Genomic DNA, 12,881 nt, shown 5'->3' with positions numbered 1-12,881 from the left:
CTCAGACCAGTGTCGGACCCTGGTCACCCCACATCCCTACTACCACTATCACCAGTGATGATGTAGGGCAAAGCAGTGCCCCTTGCCTCAGGTGCCTGCTCTTTCTCTTCCATACAGAGGAGAGCACATTCAGCAGCTAACAGCAAATCCTCTTTGTGCAATGAAGGGTGATCTACTTGCTGGGGCCCTGGACAGGTGCTTACCGGGGCAGCATTTGCTACCTCCCTGAGGGTCTAAGGACCTGGCCAGCATGCCTAAAACATTCTGAGAAGCCTAAGCCTACAATGGCTGACCACAAGGCTGCAACAATATTGCCTGCTACTCCCAATGCCAAGCAGGGCTGTATGCAAGTTTTTCTTTCTTTAACCTGAGAAGGCCATCTCAGACCAGTCCCCTCAATCCCCAGTCCCCTGTTTACTTCAGGCTTGTTGCAGCTGCTGCATATGCTTTACTGCTCTTGCCTGCCCATCTTGCTAGGCTAGAGTCTTTTATTTGCCTGAAAGGGATGGGGAGAATCGCTGAGTGCATGGAGTGCTCTTAAGAGAGACCCATTTTGTCTGAGTTCACACAGCACAGCAATCATTTCATCTCAGTGCTTACTGCCTCCTGTTTTCTCTGCACCCCATCTACATTATTCATAGAGTGGGATCAGATAAAGCAGCTGCTGCTACTCCAGCTGTGACTTCTACATCTTCTAAGCTACCCAATAGATGGAATACAGATGCTAACATGGAAGCTGCCTTACCCAAGAGAGGGCGATCCTATGATACTAAGCTCACTCTGTTTCCCCTGTGGCACTCCGGACAAGAGCTTGCTGGGTCTGCCATCTCCTACTGCACCTTGAGGGTTGCAAGACTGGGCTGGACAAGCCTTGGCCCAATGTGGCTCAAAAATCTAAAGCCATGGCTTTGCTGGCACAAACACTGTGCTCTGTCACTGGCAAAAGTATCAGGTTGAGCAGACCCCCATGCTTTATCCCATCAGTATGCAGGCTTATCCTGCTGCATGACAATTGTCCACAGCTATAGTACTGCCTGTGCCTCATACCTTTTTACTTCCTGGGACCACTAAAGGGAAACTACAGTACCCTCCACTTTGTTTTTGATACTGATGCCTGTCCATCACTGACCAAGCTGTATCCGTCAAACATGACAGCCCCTGCACCCTGCCTATACAGTGAGGAGGAAGCAGTGTCTCTATCAAATGTTGTCTCACCTCGGCATCCCTCTCCTAACAAAGGGACATGTCAGCTATGATCAGTGATGCCTTAGTGGCTCCCTAACAAGTGGCAAGCAAGCACCTGATTTGTCCACGCCTCTTGCCTGGGCACCTCTCAGAACACACCAGCAGCAACAACAATGTCAACATGCTGAGTCAGAGCAGTTCCTCAGTGATGATGACTACTACGATTCATCATACAATCGATTTACAACTCTCCTCCTCTGTGGATATGCTGATGCCACCACCTCCCTCTACAGCAGTGGTTCCCAAACTTTTCAGCATCATGCCCCTTTTTGATTTTTGAGACACCCTCACACCCCCTGCCTCCTCTTACCATCATCCAACCCCCCTTAGCAAAAAGTTGAATTTGTAGTTTAAAGTCAACACAAAAACTTGATATTAAAAACAAGTAAAAATAGCTTTTCTTGGCCCCTTGCAGGCCACCAATGCTGACAGCAACAGCCATCTGCCCACCTGAGACCTGCTCTGCCCGGGCCAGCTTCCTGCCCGCCCGCCAGCTGCTTGAGCCCCGTCCTGCTGGGACCAGCTGCCTGCCCACCAGCCACCCACCCCAGCTGCCCGAGCTGCCCATCCAAGTCACACGCTGCCAGGGCCAACCATCCGCCTGCCATCCTGAGCCCCACACTGCTGGGGCCAGCCTGAGCAGCCTGAACCCTGCTATGCCGGGGCCAGCTTCCCAAGCACCATGAGTCCCATAGGTCAGCTGGCCAACCGAGCCTCATGAGCTGCCCTCCTGAGCCCCACCCATCCCACAAAGCCTGGCACCACCAGCCTTCCACTCTTATCCGATCCCCCTCACCTGAGCCAGGCACCCCCAGCCTCTCATCTAATCCTATCCTCCTCCTCCCCCACCCAACCCACACTCACTCATCTTTGCAGAAGGCAGCTAGCTCCACGGGGGTCTTCACTGACTGCCCGCTTTTTATAGCGGCTGCGCCAGGTCACCCTCATAAAACGTCAGGGGCTGAGAGCCGAAAGCAAAGGCTGGCTCTTTCTTCAGATGGGGAGAGTGATGGAGGGGCCTGGGTTGCCTTGCTGCCTCCCCCTCCTCCCCTGGAATTTTTTCACACACCCCAGTTTGGGAGACCATTCACTACCAACAATGATTTCAAACTATTCTAATATCCTTTGAGAAGGGTAGCTGACAGGCTGGAGATTCCATTAATGTTGTAGCCTGATACCCAGCATAAATAAACCAGCAGGCCCCTCCACCTGCCCTACTATAGGGAGCTCCATAGCATCCTGCATCCCCGGGACAGCTCCCCACCAAAAGCGGTCCGGGACAGTTCGGCAGACCAGCCTGAGCTGGAGGAGCCAGTACCAACCAGCCCGAGCCAGGGGGCGGACACCACCCAGGACTAGTCCAGCAAGGAATGCAACCTCGTCATTGACATCCCCTTGCGATCATTCAGCCAGGCCATAGGGAGCCAGGCGTCCCCGGAGATCCTCGAGGTCCCCCGCCCCCCCAGTAAGTGCACAGCGGGGCCAGCATGCCTGTAGGCAGGGCGGGGTGGCATCCCTGACAGTGGCCTGGGCACAGGCCCAGGGCCACACACCCTCTGCACCTGCCAGCACCCGGACCCATGGACAGTTCCAGGCACCCAGTTGCCCAGTGGGACGCCCGCAGGCCAGCCCGCACCCAGGGTTGGTTCCACCCTGGGTGGAAGCCTGTGTACACTTGACGCCATAGGGGTGCCATGTCCACCATGGCCAGGACCGGGGAGGCAGGGCCCCAGGGGGACAGGGTCCTAGGGAGAATGGGGATGAGGTCCTGCTTGGAGACTGACATGCTATCCATCACCACTTGCAGGTGCAGCAAGAGAGGGCCCCCACAGTCCATCGGCATCAGTGGTCCCCGAGAGCCCCCTGGAGGCTTTGGACAGAGGCCGGGCCCCCTTAGCAGCAGCATTACACTGGGTGACAGCCGGAGGTCACGGTGTCGCCCGGTGCATGACTCCGCTAGGTGGAGCTTATGGAGCACCAGCTCCGGCTGGAGGAGTCCAACCTGGCGTTGGCAGAGGGAGGCCTGGGACAGGCTCATGTCCAGCCTGTATGCCATTCATGGGACTTTATGGGAGCATGTGGGCAATGTGGCCTGGCTCCTGGCCCTCCGTACCTCCCCCCAGCTGCCCGGTCCCCTGCCCACCCCCCTAGAGTCCTCCACCCCACCTCACACAGATGCCCCCCTTGCTGTCCCACCACGCCCGTACCTTCCGGTGCTCCCCACCCTATCCCGGCCCCACCGTGGCACCTGCTTCCGGGGCGGAAGGGGATCTTGGGGCTGGCGTGGCTCTCGGCCCACAACCCCCTTGCCCGGGTGACCCTCCCAAGTCTAGTCCCCTCCGCACCCCCTTCTGAGTTCAGGCCCGCTGCCCCCTCTCCCAGTTCTAGCCCCCACCCTATCCCCCCCCCCGCCCACATTGTATATAGTTGTTGAACTTTTACACCAGTTACAGTTACCAGTTTCACAGTTTATTATTGATAAAGGTTTATGTTGTGCACCACTACCCGTGTCCCATGAGGGGGAGAGGCATGGCATGGTGGTGGTGGCAGTGCATGTGGTGAGGGCGGATGTATGGGGGGAGGGGGAGGTGTGGGCATCGAGGTACTCAGTGCGGTCCCGGGGCGAGACGTGCACGAAGTGCCTCTCGGATCTGGACACCATCGCGGTTGGTCTGGTGGCTGGCAACAGCAGCCGGCTGCTCGAACCCCATGGTGGCCTCAGCTGCCTACCCTTGGATATAGGCATCCCCCTTGGCCTCCACAATGTTGTGGAGGACGCAGCAGGTGCCCACCACTTGTGGGACACTGCGTATCCCCATCTTGAGGCGGGCAAGAAGGCACCGCCACCGCCCCTTGAGGCGCCTAAAGGCCCACTCAACCACGTACTGGGCCTGGTTGAGGTGGGCATTGAAGGCCTCCCTGCTGGGGTCAAGATGGCCAGTATAGGGCCGCATCAGCCACAGCAGTAGGGGGTGTGCCGCATCCGCAACTATGCATAGCAGCCTGGTGGTGTTTCCAACTGGCATTTCCTGCTGGGGGATGAAGGTGCCGGCCTCCATATGCCGGCACAGGCCAGAATTGTGAAAGACCCTGGCATCGTGGGTTTGCCCCAACAAGCCCACGTGGATGGCCATGAACTGTCCTTTGTGGTCCACCAGGGCCTGGAGGACAACCGAGCGGCAGCCCTTCCGGTTGATATAGCGGCCGGCACTGTGTGGTGGGGCACAGATGGGGATGTGTGTCCCGTCCAGGGCACTAAAGTGGTTTGGGAACCCCAACGAAGAGAAACCCTTGACAATGGAGTCCAGATCCCCGACGCAGACGACCTGGTGCAGAAGCATGGCATTCAGGGCACGGACAACCTGCAGGGAGGGAGGCTGTGAACTCTCTTGAGGGTGTGGCAGGGTGTTCCCAGCTGGTGACCCTCTCCTGCCCCCACAGCCAGCAACCCCCGCTCCTAGTCCTCCCTGGCTGGCGACCCCCGAGGGGTCCCTGTGTCCATGGGCCCCCTTCCCATGTTGGGAGTGTGCCCCGGGCCCGGCTTACCTCCATGAGCACTGCTCTGACAGTGGCCTTCCCAACCCCAAACTGGTGACCCACTGCGCAGTAGGAGTCCGGGGTGGCCGGTTTCCACATGGCAGTGGCGACTCGCTTCTTGAGGGGAAGCGCAGGCCACATGGTGGTGTCCTGATGTCTCAATGCAGGTGCCAGCCAGTGACACAGTTCCTGGAAGGTGTCCCGGTTCATGTGAAAGTTCCGGAGCCAGGTGACATCATCCCATTTCCCCAGAATCAGTCGCTCCCACCAGTCCATGCTGCTGGGGTGGCTCCACAGGCGGCGGGGTGCAGGCTGGACATGCTTCGTGTCCTCAGGGAGGCTGTTCTGTTTCCCAAGGAGGAGGGGAGCGGCTGCGGTGACCATGCAGACAACATGGGCAACAGCGCCCACGATGTCTGCATCCAGTGTGAAGATCAGGGTGTTGTCGGCCATGGTGCTGCTGCACTGGGATCCTGCGTTGCTCCTGACAGCTCGGTAGGCCTCAGCTAATGCAGGGCTGGGCAGGTGAAGGGGGACCCTTTAAGGCGGCGGCTGACTGCGGGCCCCGGAAGGGCTTGGCAGCCATGTGACCCCGTCTGCGGCATCTCTGCCTCCCTTCTCTCGAAAGAGCGCTCGTACACATGTGGATGCTCTCTTTCAAAATAATGGGAGGAGATCTTCGAAAGAGTGAGTTGGAACTGCGATCCGCCTTTGCCATGTGGTCGTGTTCTTTCAAAAGATGGTGTATTGATTTCTAAATTTCGATTTTGCTCTTTCAATGGTGGGCTCCTGTGTAGACACACCCAAAGTGATACTCAGGGTCCTGCTTATTTCCCTAAACTTCATGCCTCCTCCAAGGAGGCTATATTATACAACCTTGATGCAAGACTGACAGTTGTGTTCTACCTTGAGAGACCTAGAGGAAACAGAAAATCGGACAGACGCTTTGTGGCGTGTTTGGGGCCACAACAGAAAGAGCTGTTTTGGCACAGCAGTTGTCCAAGTGGATTGCAGATTCCACGTGGACTGCATACCAACTCAGAGGCAAATAGCCACCACAGACTATTGGGATCACTTCACATGGGTAATGGCCGACATGATGGCCTTCCTGAAAAATGGCCTGTTAGTTGACATATGCAGGATGGCTATGTGATCTTCATACCATACTTTTGCACAGCATTGTGTTTTACAGAAAGGGCCAATACCTGCCACAGCTCTAGGAGATGTGTTCCTTCCTTCTTCCACATAAAAGACTCCAATACCTACTTTTATCCATTAGATACTTCTATGGAGTCACATGAGTGGAACATCCATAGGGACCACTTGAAGAAGAGAAACTTACTCACCTTGTGCAGTAACAATGGTTCTTCAAGATGTGTCCCTGTGGGAACTCCACTATCCTCCCAACCTCGGGGGGAGGGGGTTGTGCTGTGTGCACACTCCACATGGCTTTTGGAACATGAGTGTGCATGTGGGGCACGATGGGGTACTGTTCTGAGAAGGTTTCCTATCAGCAGCGCAGGGGCACCGCAAGACCCAAGTGGAGCACCCAGAGGGACACATCTTGAAGAATCACCTTTACTGCACAGGGTGAGTAAACTTCCCCTTAGCCAGTCAATTCCCAGTCTGTAGCAGGGTATGGGATTCTTGTGTCTTAAGTGCAGGACTCTGCACTTGTCCTTGTTGAACCTCATCAGATTTTTTGTCCAGTCCACCAGTTTGTCTAGGTCTCCTTGGAGCCTATTCCTATCCTTCAGCAAGTCAACCTCTCTGCCTAGTTTAGTGTTGTCTTCCAGTTTGCCGAGGGTGCAATCCATTCCCACATCTCAGTAATTAATAAAGATGTTGAACAAAACTGGCCTCAGAACCAACCCTTGAGGTACTTAATTTGATATTGATCTCCAGTAAGATATAGCCATTGATCATTGCCCATTGCCACCCAGCTTTCTATCTACCATACAGTCTATTTATCAAATCCATACTTGCTGGCAAGGATACTGTTGGAGACCGTATCAAACGCTTTGCTAAAGTCAAGGTATCCACTGTCTTGTCCATATTTATAGATCCAGTTATCTTGTTATAGAAGGCAATCAGGTGGGCCAGGCATGACTTGCCCTTGTTGAATCCATGTTGACTGTTCCTGAAAACGTGCTTTATTCTCAATCTCTTCTGTGGACCATGAGGAATGATGCTTAAAACTTAGGTTTAATAATGTTTGAAACTCATTACGGCTACATGTATACATATACTTTATTTTGAGTTCCATTGATTGTTTTGCATCTGTTTTAATCTAAAAACTTACTAGACCTCAGATTATGGAAACTAAAGTATACACAGGATTTTTCTATTTTGCTTGGTAGCACATTAACATGGTTTCACCTTTTTAGCTGTGTAATATTTAAATAAACACTTGTCACCATTAAAGCCTGTAAATCTGTTTTGTTACAGCAAGTTGGAATTGACAGAGGAGATATACCAGACCTTTCTCAGGTAGATAAACTATTATGCATATGTGACTATGTTCTTGGGTTGCATGTTGAGAAAAATGTGGAATCATGTATTGGTTTTGTTGCATATATTACAGTATTCTTAAATGATCAGAGAAGACATGAGTAAATTGAACTCAAACCAGGAAGCCTTTCACTCACAAGTTCCAGGATCTTAGTGTATGAAAATCTAAACTAATTACTGTTGCAATATATTGCAGTAGTCAAATTACTGTCCTATTGAGAGCAGAGAATAGAGAATTAAACACACACATTTGAATAAACATGAGATTTTTAAGTTTAAAACCAACTTTAAATTATGGTGGAAACTGCTGTTTGTAGCAAAAGCAGGAAATGGCTGTTTGTAACAGAAGCAGTTTTCACAAATGAGATCCTTAATCAAGGGGTCTGCTCTCAGCAGAAAGCTTCAGAGCGCGTTAGTTGTTAAGACTTAATTCGCGTCTCTGTGTATTTCTTCAGATGAGTATAGCTTCCTTTTTAATCTCAGTTGAAACGTAACCTGCTTATTCCAATCACGAATTTGTATACCTTTTTGAGTCTTTATTTTCCAACATTTTCATGGATTGCTTTATTTATAGGCACCATGTTGAGTCATAGAACTGTTGTGATAATGGATTATATTGTACCACCTGATAATGTAAAAAACTTAGCCCAATTTATTATGTTCTTAGAGCTAGAATACTGAGAATATTTGGTTACCCTCAGGTGTGTTCCCTGTCACTGTGGTGACAGGATCATACTTACATTTCTTCTTTGAGTGGTCCCCGTGGGTGCTCCACAATAGGTGTCGGGCTCACCCGCCGCCGCAGATCGGAATTCTTCTAGCAGTTTCTATTGGATCGCGCATGCACCGACGTGCACCGCTCCCTTGCGCGCCCCCAGCCATGTGCGCGATCTGGTCCCCGCCAGTACCTTCTCAACCGCCATCGGCTGCAGACGGAATCTGCTCAGCCTAAAGCCAAAGTCAGATAAGATAGTTGTTTTTACGTGTAGTTTGTTTGTTTTGTCACTATTAAGAAAAAAAAGAAAAAAGAGAGAGAGAGAATATCAGCGAGCAGAAAGAGAAGGAATGAAGGAGAGAGGGGTGGACAAGAAGGCTAGTTAAGCCATCCGCTACCCCGCAGGCCGGTGATGGTTATTTGGGGTAAAGGCACTGATTACGGGCTAAGTACCCTATTAACAGTAAAGACTCACCTTGATGGCCTCCTCGGGGTTTAAGAAGTGTGAGTCATGCCTCAAAGCTATGCCGGCCTCCCATGGGCATAGTGAATGCATTCGCTGCCTCTTTGAACCCCCTCTGTGCAGAAGAGGAGGAAACTCACCCCGGCTCGATCCTTGTCAGTGGGCCCAGCGGGCAGGACAAGCGGAACGCAGAGCCCCCAGCCGCGAGCTCGTGAAAGCAGCAGGGCAGCAGCGCACGTGGCAGAGGCTGAGCCTCCGATTACACAACAGACGGCACACAAGGCGCCACAAGCCCCAGCGAGGCAAGCGCCGGAATCAGCGGCGCCGACGCAGGCGGCACCGGCCCCTGCGGCACCCACGGCGCAGGGGCACCTGGCACGGAGCCTACCGGTGCCGGAGGAAGCTACCCGCGTGGCACCGCAGCTGACTGTGCCGAGCGCGGCGCCAACAACGGGGCCGAGATCTCCCGCACGGGAAGGGGCGGCGCCTACCCCACAGGGGAGGGGCAAGGCAAAAGCAAAAGCTCAGCACCACAGTCCATCTTCAGACAGGGCTGTGCTGCCCATATCACCTAGCCCTCCCCCCGAGATACACACGCCACACTGGCGGGCTGTGACTCCACCGGCTTATCTAGGACCTCCTTCTCCGTTCCTCCAACCAGTTTCGCCGTGGCTTGGGCCACCTTCACGGTTTCTGGGTACGGATCCCCTTGAGTACTATCACAAACCAGCTTCACCACTATCTATATCGTTGCAGAGGTCCCGCTCTCCCAGACATCATGGGTACGCTCTCCGATCGTGGTCCAGGTCTCCATCACCGGGCCCTTGCCCATGCTGCAATGGTCGTCGTCGTCATGCTGAACACAGACGCCACAGGTCTAGATCCAGGGACAGGTCCTCCCCTGCTTCTCAATACCCCCGTGTACACTCTTGCTCTGGGACGGGAACACAGTTGTCTCAGGGGGAGTTAGGGCCAGAATCCCGGGACCTTCCTTCACAATCCTCCAGGGAGGAAGTATATCATCGACTGCGGGAATCAGAGGATTTGGGGGAGGTTTACCCCAGTGGTTCCTCCTCATCCTCCCCAGATGAGGCCATGGCCCCCGGGGATGTCTCCACCCCGGATGACCTTAAACAATTCCAGGAACTGTTCAGAAGAGTAGCTTTCACGCAGGACATTCAAATAGCAGAGGTGCAGGAGAAACATCATAAACTCCTGAAAAATTTGAGACCCCCGGCTTCATCCAGAATCGCTATCCCGCTGGATGAAGCCATTATGGAGTCAGACACTAACATATGGCAGACCCCGGCCTCTATTCCACCTACGAACAAGAGAACAGATAAGAAGTACTTCGTCCCAGCCAAGGGCATGGAGTTCCTCTTTAGTCACCCGCAGCCAAATTCTTTGGTGGTCGAATCGTCCCAGCAGAGGTCGAAGGCGTCTCAGTACAAATCGGGGGGATCGGAGAAAGATGCTAAGAAGCTAGAGCTGTTTGGCAGGAAGGTATATTCCTCCTCTACCCTGTTATTGAGAGTGGCAAATTATGCGGCACACCTATCAAACCACAACTTTGACAATTACTCCAGACTTACTCCCCTCATGGATTCACTCCCGGAAGACAAGAAGCCAGTGTTAAAGGCGATTGCTCAAGAGGGCTATGCAGAGTCGCAGACGGGAGTGCAGATTGCCCTGGACGTGGCGGACACAGCGGCACGTTCAACAGCTACAGCAGTGGTAATGCATAGGGAATCCTGGCTCCAGACGTCTGGTATCGCCAGGGACCTGCAGGCAAAGATCGTGGATCTTCCCTTTGATAAACAAAAGCTGTTTGCGGACTCAACCGACTCAGTCCTCCACTCCAGCAAGGACTCAAGGGCCACACTCAGAACCTCAGGCATTTATACTCCCCCATACAAGAAGAAGAAATTTTATCCTCAGCAAAGACGCTACGCTTACCAACCACAGTGTGCTCAATATCAGCGACGCTACAACCAAGGGCGCCATCAACAGCAGCAGCAGTACAGAACTCCCAGGCGACGTTCTCAACAAAACCGTACACCCTCGGGGCAGGCCCAAAGACAACAAGTTTGACGGGTATGTCGGGGCCTGCACCATCAACACCATCGCTCAATGCCACTCTCATCTCATGTTCCATCATCGCCTCAAACCATTCCACTCCCAATAGCAAAAGATCACCATGGACAGATGGGTGCTGGAGATGATTATAGCCACAGGTTACATGATCCCCTTCCAGTCACTTCCACCAACGAAGCCTCCCGCCAGGCCTCATCTCAGAGACGCTGCCCACGAGGTGAGGCTCAAGCAGGAGGTGGATCACCTTATGTTCATGGGGCAGTGGAAAGAGTGCCGGAGCAATTCCAGGGGAAAGGTGGTTGTTCACGTTGCTTTCTAACAGAGAAGAAAACAGGAGGCTGGAGGCCGATCTTGGATCTACAGGGCCTCAACCGTGACTTGCGCAAGCAACGTTTTCGGATGATCACAGTTGCCTCCATACTTACGGCACTGGACGCTGGAGACTGGTTTGCAGCCCTCAACTTAAAAGATGCTTACTTTCATATAACAATCCACCCAGCACACAGACGCTTCCTCCGCTTCACGGTTGGCAGGGAACATTTCCAGTACAGGGTTCTTCCGTTCAGCCTCTCCTCGGCTCCCAGAGTTTTTACCAAAACCCTGGCAGTGGTATCAGCCTACCTGCACAGACAGGGGGTGTTTATTTTCCCATATCTGGATGACTGCCTGCTGAAAGGGGCCTCAAAGGCAGAGGTCTTACACATGATACGCGTTACCGCCGACATGTTTACTTAGCTGGTCCTAGTTATCAACCTTGCAAAGTCGAAGACCGAACCCACACAAGATATAGAGTTCATAGGGGCACACACAAATTCTATCACAGCAAGAGTATACCTGCCCGACGCCCGCTTCTGCGCCATCAGCTCACTGGTGCAAGTCATGACGTACAGCCCCACGGTGCTGGTCCTAACGTGCCTACAGCTGTTGGGCCACATGGCGGCAGCGACGTTTGTGGTACAGAATGCCAGATTACACATGCGAAGCCTGCAGCATTGGCTGGCGAGTGTTTACAAACCGGCATCCCATACTGTCCACAACGTAGTGTCGCCCACAACAGAGGTGCGCAGATTCCTAGCATGGTGGGAAAATCCCAAGAATCTGCTAGTGGGGGTGCCTTTTCACCAACCACAAATTTCTATTTTTCTTACTACCGATGCCTCCCACATAGGATGGGGAGCGCACATTGGCAGCAAGGTGACGCAAGGGCTATGGTCCCCTGCGGAACAGACACTGCACATAAACATACTGGAGCTCAGAGCAGTGTTCAACGCGTGCAGACATTTTCGAGATTACCTGCATAGCAAAGTAGTTGGGATCAATACCGACAATACCTCCACTATGTTCTACATCAATCGACAAGGAGGAGTATGATCCCGTGCGGAAGCAGTCCGATTGTGGAACTGGTGCATCGCCAACAACATAACGTTGAAAGCCTCGTACTTGCTGGGCACTCACAACGTGAAGGCAGATCAGCTGAGCAGGCGCTTCGCACTCACGCACGAATGGCAGATCCGCTCTGACCTGCTACGGCGCATATTTCGTACATGGGGGTTTCCCCAAGTCGATTTGTTTGCCACCCAGCACAACAAGAAGTGTCCCCAGTACTGCTCCAGAGCAGGAATAGGGCGGGGGTCCCTGGGGGATGCATTCATGATTTCATGGAAGGGCCCTCTACTCTACGCGTTTCCCCCCACAACGCTTATCCACAAGGTTCTGTGGAAAGCCTGGAGGGAGACAGCTCGCATGATACTCAGAGTCCCGATTTGGTATCAGCAACAATGGTTTCCCTTGCTTCTGCGCATGTCAGATCGCCCACCAGTTCCCCTACTGTTGGTGCCGGACTTACTCACGCAGGCTCAGGGGTCCATAGTGCACCCGCACTCTCAGGGTATGCGTCTACAAGCATGGTTAATCCATGGCTCAGCGCCTTAGAGAGCACGTGTACGGAGGGAGTACAACAAGTCTTGTGGTGTAGCCAAAGGACTTCCACCAGGAGGACTTATGAACAGAAATGGACTCGATTTACAGCCTGGTGTTCCGCCAAGCAGTTAGCTTCCCTTGACGTTCCTATAACTGTAATACTAGAATACCTATTGGACCTCAAACGAGACGGGCTTTCTCTATCCTCGCTAAAGGTCCACCTCGCTGCTATATCAGCTTTTCAGCATACAGAGGAAGGGCCCACTGTATTCGCCCACCCTGTCGTCACAAGGTTCTTGAAGAGGCTGGTAAACCTGTACCCTCCTTGAAAACCGCTTCCACCGTCATGGAGTTTGGACTTGGTGCTCAGCACGCTATCGGGACCACCCTTCGAAC

The 12,881-nt window shown here is 53.1% G+C and overlaps 1 protein-coding gene across 7 annotated transcripts in view; it reads left to right on the top strand.

Moving 5' to 3' along the window:
- The window catches only part of PICALM (phosphatidylinositol binding clathrin assembly protein), a 171,876-nt gene that overhangs the window by 79,929 nt on the left and 79,066 nt on the right, over positions 1–12,881 (top strand). For all 7 annotated transcript variants that reach the window (XM_074983701.1, XM_074983739.1, XM_074983709.1 and 4 more), the window contains one exon: positions 7,231–7,272. In XM_074983701.1, the coding sequence (XP_074839802.1) occupies positions 7,231–7,272 (42 nt within the window). The remainder of the gene's footprint in view (positions 1–7,230; positions 7,273–12,881) is intronic.

The sequence above is a fragment of the Carettochelys insculpta genome, chromosome 1 (assembly GCF_033958435.1).
Source record: "Carettochelys insculpta isolate YL-2023 chromosome 1, ASM3395843v1, whole genome shotgun sequence".
NCBI classification, from domain to species: domain Eukaryota; kingdom Metazoa; phylum Chordata; order Testudines; family Carettochelyidae; genus Carettochelys; species Carettochelys insculpta.
Note: the sequence above shows the minus strand (reverse complement) of the source record. Positions and strands in the feature narration are given on the sequence as shown.